The sequence below is a fragment of the Hippopotamus amphibius genome, chromosome 2 (genome assembly GCF_030028045.1).
Source record: "Hippopotamus amphibius kiboko isolate mHipAmp2 chromosome 2, mHipAmp2.hap2, whole genome shotgun sequence".
In the NCBI taxonomy this organism is placed as follows: Eukaryota; Metazoa; Chordata; class Mammalia; order Artiodactyla; family Hippopotamidae; genus Hippopotamus; species Hippopotamus amphibius.
Genome location: NC_080187.1, coordinates 2,769,253 through 2,786,157, shown reverse-complemented (window position 1 = coordinate 2,786,157; position 16,905 = coordinate 2,769,253). Strand labels below are relative to the sequence as shown.

The window sequence follows — 16,905 nt, the reverse complement described above, 5'->3', positions numbered from 1 at the left end:
CCCCGCGCGCCCCCCGGGCCGGGCCCGCTCGCGGCCGGGTCGGCGGGGCGGGCGGCGGGCGGCGGGCGGGCGGGGGCGCGCGGGGCGGGGCGCGGCGCCGGCGGGGCCGGGACATGTAGTCCGCGCGCCACGGCCTCCCCTGGGCGGCCCCGGCGCGGGCCCGGCCGCGGACTACGACTCCCGCCAGGCGCCGCGGCGCAGCGCATGAGCCCTGCTCGGCTCCGGCGCGTCTATTATGCTGCCGGGGCCGGCGAGCCAAAGAGGAGCCGGCCGCGCGGGCCGGGAGGGGACGGCCGCCGGAGCCGCCGAGGCCAAGTACGCCTTTCTCTTGCTTCCTTGCGCGCGCGGGGCGGCGGGCGGCGCGGGCGGCGGCGGGCCGGGCGGGCCGGGGAGCGCGGCCCCGTGCGCCCCGCGCAGGCCGCCGGCGCGTCCGGGGAGCCGGGCGCCCTGGCCGCCGCCGCCGCCTTTGTGCGCGGCCACGATGCAACAAAGCGCGGCGGCGGCCCGGGGTCGCGGCGGCGGCGCGGGCCCCCTCCCCTCCGCCCTCCGCCCGCGCCCTCCCGGCCGCCCGCGTCCCGGGCTCGGGGGCGTCGCCGCGGCCGGGGCGCGCAGCCCGGAGTTGGCACGGCCCGCGCGCCCCGCGCCAGCCACCTCCCGCGCGCCCTCCCTCGCGGAGAGGATTTTTTCCCCCCTTTGCTCCGCCCGCCATCTTTCGAAGGGGGGATCGGGGAGGACGCGGAGGGGAAGGTGCGCCTCGGCGCCGCTCTCCCCGCGCCCGCCCTGGCTCCTGGCTGCGGGGCTCGCGCGGGGGCCGTCGCAGCGGCCGGGGCGGGGGGTGAGGCCGGGCCTGGGAGCCGGCGGCGTGGCGTGGGGGCCGCTTCCTCCAGAGTTAGGGGCCCGCGCTGACTTTGAGCCCTTCGGAGTTGTCGGGTCGTTGCAGCCCGGCCCGGAGGAGCCGCAGTTCCCGTTTTGAAATCAGCCCGAAAAACGCTTAAGCTGGGCGAGGTCGAGTTGGAGCGGGAGGAGCGGGGGTGCGTGCCCTCCTTCCCACTCGGGGTGGGCCCCGGCCTGACAGCACGGCCCCAGCCCGTCGGGGGGAAGCGCTCACCCCCAACCTCACACAGCCCCCCGGCCCTCGTGGGCTCCCCGTGAATAAAGCTGGGGGGGCTCGGGGGAGTCCTCTTCCTCCGCCGGTTGCTCCTCCAGGGGCAGGCCGGGGTGGAAGCCTTGGGCGGCCTCCCTCCCCTCGGGGCCAGGGGGCGGTTTTGGAAAGGTGAAAGTGGGGGCGCGGAACGGCTCCGCCAGGAGAGCCACCTGGGGCGGGTTCCGCGGTCCGGCCGGAGGGTTCCAGCCATTGGGCCCAGTCCCTGACCCTGCAGCGATCCTTCATTTTGGCTGAAAACTTTCCACCCAGAAGTGCACCAGTGGGCTCCTCCCCGTGCGTTCCCTGGGTCGTGGCTGCAAAGTTAAGCGGGGCGGGGGGGTGGTATTGTGTATCAGGGGGCAAACTCCCGGCCAGGGGGCGGAAGCCAATGAAGGAATCGCTCTGGCCCCTCCTCCTCTTGCCCCCCCCCCCAAGAGGACAGAAGAAGAAAGTTTTTTTGTTTGTTTTTTTTTACGCTGCATTTTTAGGCTTTCTTCTTGACTTTTTCTTTAAGATGGGGGTCCTTTTCCGGGGTCCATGGAGTGGCCCTGGGGAGATCCTGAAATGTACACAGAGTTGCCTGGGTGGCATTTCTGGGGGAGAGGTTGGCTTTCAAGGGGGTCAAGAAAAGGCCTGCACCGCGGCAGGGGGTCAGTCCGGAGGAGTTAGGGACCTCCCCCCTCCCTCTGCCCGAGTGCGGCCTCTCATTTGCAAATAAAGCTGTGTGTTCGCCCTTTTCTGTCTGGAGGCCTTGATGCGCGCTGCTGGTTACAGGTCAGGAGACACAGGGCACACGGCGTCGGGGGCGCGCGGTGTGGGCCACTTCGCTCTGACTTTCCTGGCAACCCCGGGGGCCCCGGGACTCCGGAATCCCGCCCCGCCGCGGGGACGCCCGGGGAGGGGGGACGGGCATCCCCAGGTCGACTTTTGTTGTGTCTTTAGAAAGTGGGGTGGTGGGTCTCTCCGCGCCACCGCGCGGGCTTGGGAAGTGAGCTCCGCAGGTGGGACGGGGACGAGTACCTGCTGGGCCCCCCCCGCCCCCCGGCGGGCCCGCAGAGCGGCCGCGGGCAGAAAGCGAAAGTGGGAGGCGGCGGGGAGGAAGCGCGCGCCCGGCGCCGCGGCGGCCCGTCCTGCGCCCGCTCCCTCCAGGCTGGCGCGCGGCCAGCGCCGGAGCCCTGCGCGCGCCCGGCGAGGTGCACGGCCATTTCCTGGCTCTCGGTGGCAGGGCCTTCCCTGGGGAGCGCCGGCCGCGGCCCCGAGGGCGGCGGTGGGTACGGGACCCTCAGGACGCCGCCCTGGCCCGGGCCCCGCGTCTGCCTGGCTCTCCATCCGTCGCAGGTGGGCCCTGTTCTTCTCCTCGGGAAAGCGGCTCTCGTCCCGTGGGCCGGGGGCCGCCGTCGCCCCCAGCGAGCGGCTGCACCTGGGCGCTTGCCTGACGCCGCTCTGCAGGGGGCAGTCCTGCGGGTGGGTGAGTAGCCTGGTCCTCCTTTCCCGCCTCCCCAGCTGAGGCTGGAGGAGCTGTAGAGCGACGGGACCCCCAGGCAGGGCCGGCAGACCCTGCCTCAGCAGGCCAGTCACCGGTCAGCATCCCCTGCTTCCAGAGGAGACTGGAGTGAGTGGTGGCGGAAAGCAGCTCCCTGTCTGCTGGGAGCCGGCCCGGGGAGCCCGCCCTCCGTCCCACCCGGCGCTCTGTCCCCTGGTCTCAGCGGGAGAGATCAGCAGCTGTCAGAGCAGCGCTGGGTGGCCCGGTGGGTGTGCTTGCGTCAGGGGCGCGGCTTGTTGAACCTCCTCAGCGGCCCTCCCTCCACGTCCTGAATCCCCTTTGGCGCCTGCACCCCTGCTCTGGGTGCCAGTGGTCCTGCATCTGAGAAGCCCGGGGCTTCTCAAGGCAAAGGGTCACATCTCTGGGCGCAGAGGGGATGGGTGTGTGTGTGTGTGTGTGTGTGTGTGTGTGTGTGTGTGGTGGGGGGCGGCGCAGAGGGGATGGGTGGGTGTGTGTGTGTGTGTGTGTGTGTGTGTGTGTGTGTGTGTGTGTGTGTGTGTGTGTGTGTGTGTGTGTGTGGTGGGGGGCGGTATCCAGAGGCTCTGCTGTGTCAGTGCTGTGGGTGAGTTTATTTCTTTCGCCAGGTGTTAACTATCCCACCGGAGACTCGGGTCTCCACCTAACTCCTTTTTAGAGCCTTGGTAACCCTGCGGTAGAGCCGGCAGGTGCATTTGGGGGAAGCCCCCTCCCTCCTTTTGCCACCGTGCTGTGCGGGTTCATCAGATGGCAACGAGGGGCCCGGGAGAGCACTCTCCCCGCTGCTTGGGAACTGCCACTTGGCGTTGGTGGGGGGTGCTTCAGGTGCCCCAGTGGGGTTTTCCTGCGCGTGTCGGGAGCTGGGCTTGCTCACCCGTGGGGCAGCATTTCCACAGTGACGTTCAGGGGTGTGTTCGGGAGGGCCGGGGGCACCCGTGTCACAGGTGCCAAACCGTTGTGAGGAGCTGGGGCTCCAGGGTCCCCGCCAAGGTCCCCGGCACCTGGGGACAGGAGTGTCCCCGCTTCCTGTGAGGCTGAATATGTTTTCGTGTGGCTGGACCCTGGTGACGTGCGATCAGGAGGAGGAAGAGCTTGGGGGCAGCCTGGCCTGACAGCGTCTCAGGGTGAAACTCGGGTGCAAAGGGAAAGAAAGGGCAGGAAAGGGGTGCTGCCCCGCCCCCAGCCCACTTGTGCCATCGGGCAGAGCCCTGGCGGTGCCAGCCCAGTACCGGAGGCTGCTTGTTAAGCTGGGGCCCTGCTGGCTGTGCACCCTAGATAAGGCACACACCCACTCTGGGCTCTGTTGTCTTAGCTGCCACCAGGCTGTCCCAGCTGGGCCGTTGTGGGTCTGGGGTGGGGAGACACCGGTGACCGGGTGACTGCCCCCTGGGGTGACACAGAGCCCCCTCGCAGGCTGGAGAGGCAGCAGGAAGTGCTTGGTAAGCATGCGCGCACTTGGGCTGTGGGAAACGTCCCAGAGACTGCAAACCGGAGTGCCCAGCTCCCGGGAGCCTGAGCTACACCTGGTGCAGGTCGCAGGGCAGGGCCGCCTCCAGGTGTTCAGAGAGCTTGCGGGTCCCTCTCCAGGGCTTCCAGGCTGTGGACAGCGCTCGCATGGGAGCGCCTGCTCTTCTGGAAAGGTGTGGGCACCCAGGGAAGATGTTTGTTGTTGGAAGGGGTGGGACGCGAATGCCTAACGCGGACCCTGGTTCACCGAGGCTGGACCATCTTCGGCCCCGCTCTGGGCTGGCGCCCGTGAGCTACCCCTCCTGCCGCTGACCCCGAGGGGCAGCCAGGGTGAGGGGTGCGGAGGGCCGGCTGCCCCTCCACCTCGGGATCGGGCGGTGGCCAGGGGCTCCCGGCCTGCTCGCCCGCCACCGTGCCTCTGGGCCTTGTGGCCTCTCAGCCCCTCTCGGCCTCGTGTCCCCTACATTCGGTGGGGGGATGGGGCCAGAGCGTCCTTCTGAGGGTGCCTGCCCGGGCTCTGAGGTTGAGAGGGACCTGGGGGCACAGTCATTACCCCGGTCTGGTCTGGGATACAGTGACTGGTGTGGTGTGTTGTTTCCTCCGGCCTGGGGCTTCGGGCTTGCTAACACACAGGCATTGGGCGTTGACTGGGGGGCGTTCTGTTGGGATGGGTGGTGGTGACGCCAAGCCTTGCAGGGCCGGGTCCCCCCCGTCAGTGCACCTGCCTGCCTGACCCCTAGCATCCTTTGTGGGACCGGCTGACCCAGAGAGGATGGTCCCCCTTTTCCTCTCCAGGAGGAGGCGTGGGTGACGGTCACGCTGTCCTCACTCACTGTGCCCCCTGAGGACACTCCCCTTCGAGGGGGCGTCCCTCGCCCCTCCCAGAAGCCCCATGGAGCTTCGCTCCCCCCCCCCCCCGCCCCCCACAGCATGTACTGCTGGGGCAGCATCTCTGTGGTTTTTTTCAGTTGGTTTTTCTTTTGGGTAGCTTGGTTGAGAGGTGGGAGGGGACAGAGCCTGGCGGAGGTGAGGGGCTGTGGCTGGCCTGACCCCCGCGGTGAGCCGTGCTCCCCACTCAGCAGGGCCGGTGGCGCCCACTGGAGCCGGCGTTTCAGGTCCCTGGTGAGGTCCACGTTCCGGCAGGAGAGGAAACCTGCAGAGGCTGGCGGGCTGGGGAGGCACACGGGGCGTCAGGCAGAGCTGGGTTGAGAAGGAACCTTAGGTGCTTGGGGGCTGGGGGTGCAGAGGCGAGGGGACGTGGGGGCGTCGGGAAGGGAACTGCGGCTTCAGGCGCCTCAGCGGGCCAGAGCTGGTGCGGTAGGGCACCCGGCAGCCCTGGGGATGCCGTGGATGTTTGATGGAACTGATAGGGTCCCTTGCTGGTGGAGAACAGGCGTGATCCAGACCCACGGTGGGTCCGGGCTCCTGTCGGGGCTGCGTGGCTCCAGGCAGAGGCCCTTCGGGTGGCAGCCGTGGTGGCACTGCTCCCTGCCAGGGCAGGGGCTGGGCGGGGGTGGGGGGCGCGGCCAGCAGGGCCCAGTGTGCGGAGCGCCCCCGCCTGCCCGTCTAGCCTCCGCTGAGGCCCCTCGCAGGGCCCCCTGGGGTCCCCTCCCTCCCCGGGCCCGCGGGAGGAGGCAGTTGGCTCCGTCTGTCACTGCAGCGACCCTGCCACACGGATCCTGTTTCCTGAGGCCCGGCCGCCCGGGCAGAGGAGCTGGGGCCGGCGGGCCTGGCCCCTTCCTGCGGCTCGCCGCCCCGCCTCGGGCGGGGGGGGGGGGTTGAGGCAGGGGTCCCGGGCGGCGGTGGCGGAGTCTTTGGGGTTGAGTGGACGGCCTTGCTCGCGGCCTGGCTCTGCTTCTGACTGGCTGGCCTCGTGCCCCTTGACCTCTGAGCCTGCGTCCCCACCTGGAGAATGGAGCCCATGTGACCCTCGCCGACACCAGGATGGGGCCAGAGGAGTAAGGGCCGAGAAGCACGGGGCGCCCCAGGGGTACCTGACTCACCTGACCCCTGAGTCACCTGACTCAGGAAGACCATTCTTGCGGGCGGGGGCTGGCGGGTCAGAGCAGGGAGTGGGGGGAGGGCAGGGCCCGCACTCCCGCGCAGGATGGGGGCGTCCCCCCCGGCTTTTTTCCCACCTCTGACCGCCCCCTCAGTGTCAGCACCCTCCCCGAGCCTCCTCCCTGAACCTGGCTCAGGAGTCCCGCCTTCAGGCCCAGCGCCCTCCGACCTGGGAGCCTCCTGAGGAACCCCCAGCCCTCCGTCTGCCTCCTCCTGTGACCCCCGCCCACTTCCCAGCCTCATCCCCTCCCGCGTGGCTGGAGGCTCTGCGCCTGATGCCGGCGAGGGAGGCTCTGTCCGCCCGTCTGTCTGGCACCCCTGCGTCTAGCATCTCCCCCACCCCTGGACCGACACCTGTCAGGGTCCAGGCGCACAGGACACCCGGCTCTGTCTGCTGTGGTCCTGTCTGTGGCGGGAGGGCCGGAGCCGCTGCTGCCGCCTTTTCTGGGGGTTTTCCATAGTGGCATCTGGACAGAGGTCCCCACTCTCTCCTTGTTTGTCCAGGGCCCTGAATAGCCCTGGTGTCCAGTCTCTTCTGATGTGTCCCTTGGGGCTGAGCGAACCTACAGGGGCTGATCTCTGCGCTTTATTTTGGATTCCAGCTCCCCAGGGAGGAAGGAAGCGGGTCCCAGAGGCTGAGTCCAGGGACCTTGGGAAGGGGCGGGGAGATGGCCACGACCTCCGGGCCCACCCGCCCCAGAGCCGGGGACACTCGGGTCCCCCTCCCACCCTCGTCTGAGGCCAGGTGTGTCCAGCACAGAGTCCCTCCTGGGGTGGCGAGTGCGTGACCCCGGAGGGTGGGGTGGCTGGTCCGTCCCCGTCCCCCGTCCCCCCCCCCCGCTCCCAGCCGCTGTCCGTCCATTGGGCGTTCTGGAGCCTTCTTCAGGATCCCGCCAGAACCCCCGTCTCTGGGTTTTCTCTTGCCGTTCGAGGGCTTTTGTGGTTTGTCTGAGCATTTCCGCTCTGGGTGGTTTCAGATCCTCTCGCTTCGAGGGAAGGTTGTCTTCACCGTGAGCTTCACCCCACGTGCGGTGCCGCCTCCCACCTCGCTGGGCGGCCCTGGGAGGTTGGGGCTCCTCTGAGCCTCGGTTTCCCCTCTGGGAAGCAGGGCCGCATCCCTGCCCAGGGCCGGGGTGTCCCCACGCAGTGCACACCTCCTGTCAGGCCCGCGGATCTTCAAGCCTCCTTTACAAACCCCTCCTCCTAGGAGGCTCGTTTCCAGCCCGGCCGGTCGTGCAGCGGGCCCGGTGGGCTGGGACGCCGGTGCGATCGGGCTGCACGTTTTGCCCTACGTCTTCCCCCCCAGGAGATGAGACACTCCCATCCCGCCAGGGCCCGAGGTGGGTGAAGGGGAGAGACTTGGCAGCTTGCGGATTTTGTACGTCTGGTCTTAGGGCGCTGGGCTCTGTCACCGGCACGGCCTCACCCGGTCCTGGGTTGTCCTGCCTGAGTGCATCTCCCCGCTCCCCAGCTGGGGTCCTCTTCTCCGCCAGGGGAGGGGATGTGGGGAGCAGGGTGGTGTCCCCCAGGCCTCACTCTTGCTGTGGGGGCGGGGGACGCAGGGTCCTGAGCGCCGGAGGAAAGAGGGGGTCACCCTCTTCCTTGTGGTGGGGTAGGGGCTTTCCAGTGAGGCCAGGAGAGGGACAGTAGAAGCCCTCAGGATGCTCAGCTTCTGCCGTGAGCACTCCTGCTCTGTCCTGTCTCCTCCACTCATTTCAACCCCCTTCCCACCCCTCATTATCACGAAGCAAATGCCACGCATATTTTCTTCGTAAGATGTTTGGTACCCACCTCTAAAAGACAAGGGCTTTTTTAGAGGTATAACCACAGCACCACCGTCACCCCTAAAGCATCGACATTGAATCCAACAGGTCATCAGATAGACAGTGTTGAAGTAAATGCCTGTCGACTCACTGTCTAGCGGGCGTTTCTAACAGACGGGCCCGGGGCACGGACGCTGGGGTCGGGCACCACCTCCTCGCCCGCCCCAGCTGTCAGGGGGCCACGTGGGGGCCGTGAGGGTCCCGGGCTGGGCGGAGAAGCCGAACCCAGTGATGGGCTGCCTTCCTCTGTTCCAGCTGTGACCCCAGACAGCTGCTCTGGGGAGTGAGCTCTTTTCCTAACTCTTTTGCAACGAGAGCTAACCCTTTACAGCTGATAAAAGGCCATCTGTGGTCCTTATTTACCCTTAGACGGGACACTGGGACATTATCTCAGACCCAGGGGGCTGGGGGGTGTCCCTGGAAGGATCCCGCCCCAGAATGGTGCCCTTGCTGGGTTCTCAGACCCAAAAGGTTCGATCAGGACACACCTGGCTCTGGGAGAGTTGGTGTCGGGCTCTGGCCTGTCCATGAGGCCAGGCGGCCGTGTCTGCTCTCAGCCTGTTCACAGGGGCGATGCCTGCTCCTGTCCCGGGTGGGGCGGGTGCTGGCGTGAGTGGACGGCTGGTGTCCCTGGGGCTCGCGGGCCGTCCCAGGAGTGTGGGCGTCTGGGGTGGGGGGGCCTTGCACCCGCCCCCAGGGGGCAGCTCGACGTTGTGGCGAGAGCGTGAGCTGGCCGTGCCCCTCGTGAACTCTGGGTGCCACAGCTGACCGGGGAACCCGGGGTGGGGTCCCAGCCGGACCTTCTCTCTGCTCCTTCTGCGGCCCCTCCTGGAGGCCCCACCCAGCCACAGTGGAACAGGCCAGACCCTTCTGGCACCCCTCTCCGCTCTGAATTTGCCTTTTCCCCTCGATTGGGGGGCCTGTGGGCACCCTACTGGCATTCCCTCGAGGAGGAGGTCTGGAGGCCCCCACGGCAGTTTTCTGTGTCTCCTTTGGGTCCCCGGCTGCTGAGTCGGGGGGGGCGGGGGGCAGGACAACCCGGCCTCTGTCCTGGGTGGGGCCTGGCATGGCCGAGGGGAGGGGCTGGGACATCCCGTGTTCCCACGTGGAGGCCAGGGCTGCTGGCCGAGGAGACCACTGGAGGGGCCGGGCCCCGGGGAGCCGTGGTGGGGAGCTGGAGGCTTCCTCGCTCTCTGATGGACAGGCCGCCTCGTTCTGCTCCTTGGTGGTCTCCTGCCCGGCCGCCGGCTCCGGCCAGGGCAGTTCCACTGGGCAGCCTGTGGTTCCCTGCCAGGACCGCGTGGGGTCGGGAGGGGAGTGCCCGGCGGCTCCTGGCCCGTTGGGACGTGGCGGCTGGGAGAAGCGGGAAGCTGTGTTTGTGTTTTAAGCTGTGTCCATCCCAAGTGACCTCGCTTTGTCTGCATGGGGCGTGGAGGTGGGTGCCCAGGGGCCCTCGGGCTCTGTCCCTGTCTCTTTGCTGTGGCCCCTCCCCAGGTGGCGTGGGAACCACAGGCACCTCCTTTCTTCCACTCAAGGGGCCAGTGTCAGCCAGTCCTCTAACCAGGGTCCACGATGTCCCTGGCCTCCCACATCCTTGTGGGGCAGGGTTGGGAGCAGTGGACAGCTGATGGCCGTGCTGGAGCTCAGAACCCTGGCGTGGCAGAGCTGGGTGGGGGTGGGCACTCCCCCCTCCCCCCTCCCCCCTGCCCTTCTGCCCAGCCCCCACGTCTGGGGCCCTCTCTGCATCTCTGGCCGGAAGGTAGCATCAGACCAGGGACGCCGAGGGGCGCGGCTGGCCGGGGCCTGCCCCGCGGGCTGGCTGGGTGGCCTTGCTGTTGGTGGCGGTGGGGCCGCTGGTTCCCTGGGTGCCGGCTCCTCCTCTCGCCCGTGGTCCCCCGTGGCGCCAGGAGCCAGGTCGGAGGGTCACGGGTCCTGGGCTGATGTCTCCGCGTCTCCGTGGGGGTGGGGGCTCAGGAGGTAGCCCGAGGATGGAGGGCCCTCCGCTGCGTCCTGTGTGGTGGGCCTGATCACGGACCTTGTAGGATCACGTAGTGTCTTACCCTCAGCAGAGGCGAAGGGCTCGTGGCCGTGGCCGACCACCCGTCGTATCTTGTGGTGCTTCTCAGCTGTCTGCCCCCACGGCCTCACCCAGGGGGGCGGCCGGGGGACCCCAGGCACAGGTGGAGGGGACTCCCCGGCAGTCTCCCCTTCCTGTTGTTTTAAACCCCGACATCGTTCTGCACGTCTTGTCCATCACGGATGTCGGTTCAGGGCTGAGCCCTCCGAGAGGGTCAGCTGGTGGACTGTTTAAGTTCCAGCGTCTTTCTGGAAGCAGCCTGTGCCTTCCGGTCTCGGGATGTGGCCCTGACCCCCACCCAGACGGGGAGGCTGACAGACAGCACAGCTGCTGGCGTGGGGCGGGGGGAGCGTGGGCGGCACCCTTGGCGTCCATCCTCGTCCCTCTGCCGCCTTGACAGGTGGGCGCTGGGGGGATTTCTCAGCCGTCCAGGCGACGCGGGGGTGGCCGACTGCGCTTCCCGCTGGCGGCCCTGCTGCGGGTGAGCCAAGACCTCAGGGTCGTCGCGGCCCCAGGACGTCCCCTGGACGGAGCACGTGGGGCTGCCCGGCCTGTCCCCAGACCCTGGAGGGAAGAAAACTAGCTCTGAGATGCTTGGCTGTGTTCGTACATTTTTTCAGAGGAGAAATCCCTTTATGCTTTTCCTTTTTGCAAAGTAACACGTCCTTAAAAAAATCCACCGCTTCAGAAACGCAAGCAGAAAGGGAGAGAGCAGCCCTGGGGCCCGGGCGCTGTCGGGGTGGGGTCCCGGGCGCCCAGGGGGCCCCTCCGTCATTTTCCTGCCCCTCGTGGCTTCGTCCTGAGGCCACGTGTGGGCTTCTCCACTCCCGTCTGAGCTCAGCTGGCGTCTGGTTTCCTTGGGCCGCTGTCGGGGCTGCGGGATTGCGGGGGAGGCAAGGCCAGGCTCTCTGTGGCTCTGCTCGCCAGGGACGCGCAGGCCCTGAGGTCTGTGCCCGGGCAGGGGGCAGCGTGGCCCCTTCGCGCCACCCACCACCCCAGAGGGGACAGTGTTGGATGGCCCGGCGATTGTGTGTCCCCCCAGAGACGGTCATGTCTGAGTTCCTGGCTGTCCCCTTGCCAGCCCGCTCCCCAGCCCCGCAGCCCTTCCCAGGAGGTGGGTCCTGGCTGCTGGGATGGCAGGGGCTTGCGGGGGGGAGGGAAGCAGGGGGCACCCCAACCTCTTACGCTGTAGCTGCCCCTCCTTCCTCCCTGGCGAGCCGGTGCCCAGGCTGCTGGGGACGGAGGATGAGCCAGGCGCCGGCCTCTGCCATGGGGGGGTCCTGTGCCACCACCTGCCGGGGGATGCCGTGACCCCTGTGGTTGCCCTCACACGCCTGCGGGGGTCTGCACGCGTGGGGGCCCCGCCTCATCCCGGCGGAGGTGCTGGGGCAGCGTTCGTGTTTGCAGAGCATGGGGGTCCTGTTGCCACGAGCCGTCCCCCAGGCCATGGGGGGTCTGGCACGTTTGTGTGTGTCGCTCTAAACCACACAGACCCTGCTGGGGTCCCCAGTGTGTCCGCACCTCGGCGCTCCCTCTGGCCTTTGGTGGCCGCTGGCCTTCAGTGAGCGTGTGCTGGGTCAGGCACGGGGCTCAGAGCTTAACCACATATCCTGGGGTTCCCGGCACGGCCTCGCAGCCCCTGGGAGCTCACCCCACGACAGGGGTGTGTCCTGTGCTTGCTGCGGCGGGCGCCCTGCTCGTCTGCCGGTGTGGAGCGGTCCGTCATGGGTCAGAAGAGGGAGGGAGGGCAAAGGCCCGGCTGAGGGTCCTGACAGCAGCCCCAGCACGTCTGGGCGGAGAGCTGTGTCCGTCGGTCCTCGTGCTTGGGGGAGGCCAGTCTGCACCGTGGCCGGCAGCCTGCTGCCCTTCCTGGGGGACCCGTGTCCTTCCCAGTGGTTTTAGCCGCCGGCTGTGTCCTGCCCGTTCCTGCTCCCTGGACCATGCAGCAGCAGCTCTGGGTACCAGGCGCCTGTCCACCCGCCCCATGGTGCACTGGGCCAGCGTCTAGGCCCAGGGTGGGGGTGGCAGGAACAGGGTACATCCTTCCTTCACGGATCCGAGGGCCCCCCACGCAGGGAGCCGCCGCAGGGGTCACGGCAGGACCATGCGGTGATTGGTACGTGTGCAGCGCTGGCCCGAGTGCCCTATGTTGGACTCCTTTGGTCTCAGAGAGCTCCATGGGGACACCGGGGGACCAGATCCCATGGCTGGCGAGGGGCGGAGGTGGGATTGGGACTGGGAGTCTGGCCCCGGCACCTGCTCTGCCACCCCGAGCTGCCCGAGGTCTGGGAGGCCCTGGCAGGTGCTGGCGGTGGGGCAGAGGAGCCAGCGGAGGAGAGGGAGGACGCGGGCCTGCGCGGCCACCGCTGCAGGACAGGGAGACGAGTCACCAGCCAGTGGGACAGACAGAAGCGCTGCTGCCATGGAGGGCGGGGCCCGTGAGGAGACGGCAGGCCCACGGGGGCTGCGCGAAGACCCCAGCAGGAGGTGGCGCTGCTGGGCCGCGGTGCTCAGACCTGCTGGGGGTGGGCAGCGAGGCGTCAAGGGTGAGAACTCCAGCGCCCTTCTGTCTGGTGCCGCGATGCAGCCTCAGCACCATCAGCCCAGCCGGCACGGCCGCGAGGGTGCCCCCCGGGTGGGCGAGATGGAGGAGCCTGAGAGGTGCCAGCTCGTCCGGGCCGAGCGTGGAGGAGATGAGCTGTGGGGCCCCCAGGAGGGCGGGCAGGGCACCTAGGAGTGTTCCAGAACATTCTTCCGAGGAAGGGTGGGCGAGCGGGGCAGGTCTGCGGGGGGGAGATGTGCCCGATGTCTCTTCTGAGTGCTCTTCCCTCTGGGTTGGGGTGGGCAGAGGAGGCACTGGTCAGGGTTTAGCAAGCTGGTCTGAGGAAGCCCTGGTCTATAGCTTGTGCTGATGGCTGTGGTGTAAACACGCCCACGCGGCAGATCGCGGGCTGCAGGCCAGATGGCAGTCAGCTCAAAAACTCTCCGAGTTTTAACCGTTTGCTTTTGCAAGCACGCTTCCAGCGGCTGACTTGCACTGCTCTGTCCTCTGCACGTGGGCCCGCCGTGCAGCCCGACCCAGCGGAGTCCCGTGACAGGTGCACGTAAACGCCTGCAGTAGCAGCTGCACGGGTGCTGCCCGCTCCAGATTCCACGTGCAGCCCCCGGCGTGTTCTGTGCCCTAAAGTGACAGTGGGGCCACCGACTTCCTCCCGAGAGGTGGGGTTTTGATGTTGGGGTGGCCCCTTCATCCTTTACTGCACAGCGTTTTTCTTGGCGCTCGTCTGTCTCCTGGTGACACACGTGGGGCAGCGGTAGCCGCTTCCTCCCCAGGTCCGTGCTCAGAGAACATTCCGAGAGCCGAGGCTGCAGGGACCCACCTGCCTTCTCCTGCCCCTCTGATTGGCCGCCAGCCGGCCACGTCACAGCCCAGCCACCATCACAAACCAGAGCCCGTTCTCGTGGTTACCTTAGAATCTCCGTCGGCGACCTCACTCAAGGGGGCCTGGCCCTGTGCGCCGCGCGCGGTCCCTCGCACGTTCCGCCGGCCTGGCTCGGCTGTCAGGTCCACGTCGTGGCTTGCTCCGTGTGAATCATTGCCTAAAGAGTTGCCACAGTCAAGAACAGCGTGGAGTCAGTCCCCTGCAGGCAGGCGGCTGGTGGGCAGTGGGCCGGCAGTGGCCGCGGCCTTGGCCCCCGCCTGGACGGCCGCCTCCCACCCCTGCCTCTCCCCACCTGCCCAGGTGGCACCTGTGGGCATTCTGTCCCGTCACCTGTGTCTCTCCCTGCCCCCGTGTGAGGGCAGCAGTGGGAAAGTGGTTCTGTGACAGGTGAGGGTTGGCCTGAGGGGGGTGAGCGCGCTGACGTGGCCTCACCATGACCGCACAGCCGTGCTTGCGGGGCAGCGGGGCCCAGGGTGACCGGCCGTCCCCTGCCATCCCTCCTTCCCCGCAGGTGCTGCCTGGTTGGGCCCAGACATGGGATGTCACGCCTCGGCGGGGAACACAGAGGAAGCCAGGGCCTCCCCGAGCCGCTGCCGTGACGGCCAGTGAGTGAGCAGCCGGAGGATGTCCACCTCGACGACGGTCGCCCCCTCGGGGATCCCGGTGGCCCCGGGCCCTGTGAACCCACCCCCGCCGGAGGTCTCCAACCCCGCCAAGCCCGGCCGCAAGACCAACCAGCTGCAGTACATGCAGAACGTTGTGGTGAAGACTCTCTGGAAACACCAGTTCGCCTGGCCCTTCTACCAGCCCGTGGACGCCATCAAGCTGAACCTGCCTGTGAGTGGCCCCTCCCCACCGCGCCTGCCCCCCGGGGCCCCAGCTCCTGGGAGGAGGCCCCCCTGGCCTTGGCAGAGGTGGTGCTGGGCTGTGCCTCGTTCTGATAAGCTGGGCACGGCCCAGGACCCACAACAACCCAAGAGCAGTGGGGCTGCTTAGACACGTGGGGGAATGGAGGGCACTGTCCCAGGTGCAGGAAGCGGGCGGTACCCGTGGCCTCGTGGGTGGACGAAGGAGGAACCATCGATGGGGTCAGATGTAGAGACTCACCTGTGTCTTCATCCCATGCCCGGCACGTCCTGCAGAATGACATGTCTGCACGTGAAACCATGCGCTCAAGTGGGTGCAGCCCACTTTCCCAGGGACAGCACCCCAAGCTGCGTGCCTGGTGCTGACATGGCCGTCCGACAGCGTTCTTCTCTGGACCCGAATAGAGAGCCCCTGAGCCCTGCAAGGGAAAGCCCCGGGCCAGCACTCGGCGGCCTGGGCCCTGGGCCCCGGGCCAGCTCGGCCCCCGGGCACCGCGGGCCCTCAAGTGAAGTCTGGAGTCCGCGGGGGAGGGGCTCGGGCCCAGCCCTGCAGTTCTCTGCCTCCACACAGAGCCCTTATCAGGCCAGAGGCTCGGCAGGGCTTCGGCTGGCCGAGTGCCCGCCCCAGGCCTCACGCCCGCCTGCCCTCAGGTGGGGCAGAAACCGGGGTCCAGCCCAGCTCCCCGAGACGACTGCCTCGTGCACGATCGCCGCGCTTGGGAGTCGCGAACGTGGTCCTGTGGAACCCTACAGTGAAGCCCCTGAAAATCTGTTTTCTAGGATTATCACAAGATAATAAAAAACCCGATGGACATGGGGACTATTAAGAAGAGACTAGAGAATAGTTATTACTGGAGCGCGAGTGAATGCATGCAGGACTTCAACACCATGTTTACAAACTGCTATATTTATAACAAGGTAAGAAGGCCGCGCGGCGCGGGCCCCCAGCACCTGTGAGCTGCCCCGGCCCCGGGAGCCCTGGGCTGGCGGGCCAGCCTGGGCTTGGCCGGTGCCCGCGGGGCCGGGAGCTTTGCGGCGGCTCTCAGGCAGGCTCGGGGCACGTCCCAGCCTCGCGCTCAGCCCTTGTCTGGCCGCAATCCCCTCGTGCGGGTCCCACAAGCCACACGTTTGGGGGTGGCCTTGAGTGTGGGCCCCTGTCCCCTGCTGGAGGGAGCGGACGTCACAGCCGCCTTTGCAGAGGGCGTCGGTGCACACCAAATGCTTTAAAGCGTCCATACGCTTGAACCCCTTTTTCTCCGTCTGATGGGTTAAAGGGTGGTTTTTATTCTTTGTGCTTTTTGAATTCTTCTAGGAGTTTCCACGTTAAAATATCTTCCTTTTGCCTCCCTCCTGCCCCACCAAATCCCATAACAATTTTCTTTCTTTAAGAACTGTTATCGACATATGATAAACTGCATATATTTAAAGTGTGCAATTTGATATACTTTTTTCTTATTAGTAACGTATATATGGCAATCCCAGTCTCCCAATTCACCCACCTCCCCCACTTTCCCCACCTGGTGTCCATGTGTTTGTTGTCCACATCTGTGTCTCTATTTCTGCCTCGCAAACCGGTTGCAAATCCTCTAACAACTTTGTAAGTCAATGTTTTTCTTGAGCAACGCCGCGAGGTTGTTGGCTGGAAACGCGTGGCCCCTCTCCAGTGCGTAACCTGGCCTCCCCTGTGTCTTCAGCCCACAGATGACATAGTGCTCATGGCCCAAGCCTTAGAGAAAATCTTTCTGCAGAAAGTGGCCCAGATGCCCCAGGAGGAAGTAGAGTTGTTACCGCCTGCTCCAAAGGGCAAAGGCCGGAAACCAGGCTCGGGAACCCAGAGTGCAGGTAAAGGGTCGGGGGCCGATCGCTCTGTCCACCCCCGCCGGTGGGCGGCCGGGTGCTGACACCAGCGTCTCTCCTGAGGATCCCTCGGCCCCTCCAGGCTCAGGCTCCCCGTCTGTCTGCGAGGTCGGGAGCCGGGCCTCTGCCGTGTGTGGCCCGCAGGCCCGGTGACCTTGCTGCCAGGGATGATGCTCCTGCCGTGTCCCTCTGGTGCTCCCCCCCCGGAAGCCACACTGTCCCTTTGTCCCCTCCGAGGACTTTGCCCCTGCAGCACGCGTTGTGTTCTCTGGCCTGTATGGCAGCAGTGGGGATTAGGATCCGCACCGGGAGCCCGGGGGTGGCCTCGCCTGGTCCCGACGGTGAACCGCCGGGCGGCGCAGCCCCGGAGCCAGGCCGGGTGCTCCACTCTTCACAGTCGGGGCTGGGGCTGCTTACGTGGCTCCATCTCGGTCACCCGGCTGGTTACCGGTGGAACCCGAGTCCGCCCCCTGGCAGCCGCTGCCAGGCTGCGTGCCTTGTCCTGCCTCATTCAGGCCACGGAGGCGGCCACGACAAGGGCCAGGGGCTCGGGAGGAGGGGCTCTGCTGGCACCTGGCGTGCCCTGGCTGGAGGGGATGGTCCTGGCAGCGTCCAGAAGCGTCGCTGGTAGAGCCTGGTCCGTTCAGC

At 67.3% G+C, this 16,905-nt stretch overlaps 3 protein-coding genes across 7 annotated transcripts in view; 1 reads left to right on the top strand and 2 right to left on the bottom strand.

Moving 5' to 3' along the window:
* The first annotated feature begins 206 nt into the window (after positions 1 to 206).
* BRD3 (bromodomain containing 3) overlaps positions 207 to 16,905 on the top strand; it is a 34,829-nt gene continuing 18,130 nt past the window's right edge. For 2 of the 5 annotated variants that reach the window (XR_009051380.1, XM_057722245.1), the window contains exons 1-4: positions 207 to 315; positions 14,046 to 14,371; positions 15,181 to 15,318; positions 16,095 to 16,242. Coding sequence is in view for 4 of the 5 variants with exons in the window: in XM_057722245.1 (XP_057578228.1) it covers positions 14,159 to 14,371; positions 15,181 to 15,318; positions 16,095 to 16,242 (499 nt within the window). In the remaining variant the exon portion in view is untranslated. Of the gene's footprint in view, positions 316 to 2,355; positions 2,483 to 6,801; positions 6,937 to 14,045; positions 14,372 to 15,180; positions 15,319 to 16,094; positions 16,243 to 16,905 lie in introns of those variants that run through there. The other 3 variants (XM_057722248.1, XM_057722246.1, XM_057722247.1) reach the window with 2 other exon arrangements.
* LOC130843963 (basic salivary proline-rich protein 1-like) lies at positions 1,117 to 6,167 on the bottom strand. The gene is made up of 7 exons (XM_057719899.1): positions 6,134 to 6,167; positions 5,786 to 6,035; positions 5,541 to 5,618; positions 5,181 to 5,300; positions 4,595 to 4,664; positions 2,165 to 2,662; positions 1,117 to 1,314 (listed from the first exon to the last, which is right to left on the bottom strand). The coding sequence occupies exons 1-7, from the start codon at positions 6,165 to 6,167 to the stop codon at positions 1,117 to 1,119; spliced, it is 1,248 nt and encodes a 415-aa protein (XP_057575882.1).
* LOC130843962 (basic salivary proline-rich protein 1-like) lies at positions 8,109 to 10,247 on the bottom strand. Its single transcript, XM_057719898.1, has 4 exons — positions 10,163 to 10,247; positions 9,786 to 10,024; positions 8,503 to 9,367; positions 8,109 to 8,182 (listed from the first exon to the last, which is right to left on the bottom strand). Exons 1-4 carry the CDS (start codon positions 10,245 to 10,247, stop codon positions 8,109 to 8,111), a joined length of 1,263 nt encoding a protein of 420 aa, XP_057575881.1.